The sequence below is a fragment of the Penaeus monodon genome, chromosome 30 (assembly GCF_015228065.2).
Source record: "Penaeus monodon isolate SGIC_2016 chromosome 30, NSTDA_Pmon_1, whole genome shotgun sequence".
Taxonomy (NCBI): domain Eukaryota; kingdom Metazoa; phylum Arthropoda; class Malacostraca; order Decapoda; family Penaeidae; genus Penaeus; species Penaeus monodon.
The window spans coordinates 4,168,357-4,168,727 of NC_051415.1; the positions used below are offsets into that span (position 1 = coordinate 4,168,357).

General features: G+C 67.9%; 1 protein-coding gene across 1 annotated transcript in view; it reads left to right on the plus strand.

Annotated features, from left to right (window-relative positions):
- LOC119592472 (5-hydroxytryptamine receptor 2C-like) overlaps positions 1-371 on the plus strand; it is a gene marked incomplete at its 5' end in the record, with an annotated part of 40,641 nt that overhangs the window by 34,491 nt on the left and 5,779 nt on the right. Inside the window, 1 exon segment of the mRNA XM_037941300.1 lies at positions 46-357. Within this exon segment, the coding sequence (XP_037797228.1) occupies positions 46-357 (312 nt within the window).

A 371-nucleotide genomic window follows, 5' to 3' on the forward strand; every position in this document is an offset into this window, starting at 1 on the left:
TCTTGAGACTCTGACCCCCGCCCCCCCTCCCCCCCTGCCTTCCAGGTGTGCTGCGGCAACGTCTACTACGACGAGGGCGATGACGTCAGCCTCTCGCACCTGTCCCACAACGGCGAACACCTGTGGAAGGCCGGACCGAACCTCTGCGCGTCTCACACCCCAGCATGCCCCGCCGCCGCCCACGCTCAACCTCTCCCCGCCGAGTTCGCCCACACGCCCGCGCCCCTCCACCGCAGCATGGGCGCCCTCAGCTGCAACGCCACGCCCCGACACCTCGTGAATGGGCGGACTCCGAGCTCGGCGGCGAGGAATAACGGCGCGGGAGACATCGAGGTTGGAGAGAAGTTCTGGGGAGAGGTAAGACTGGGGTT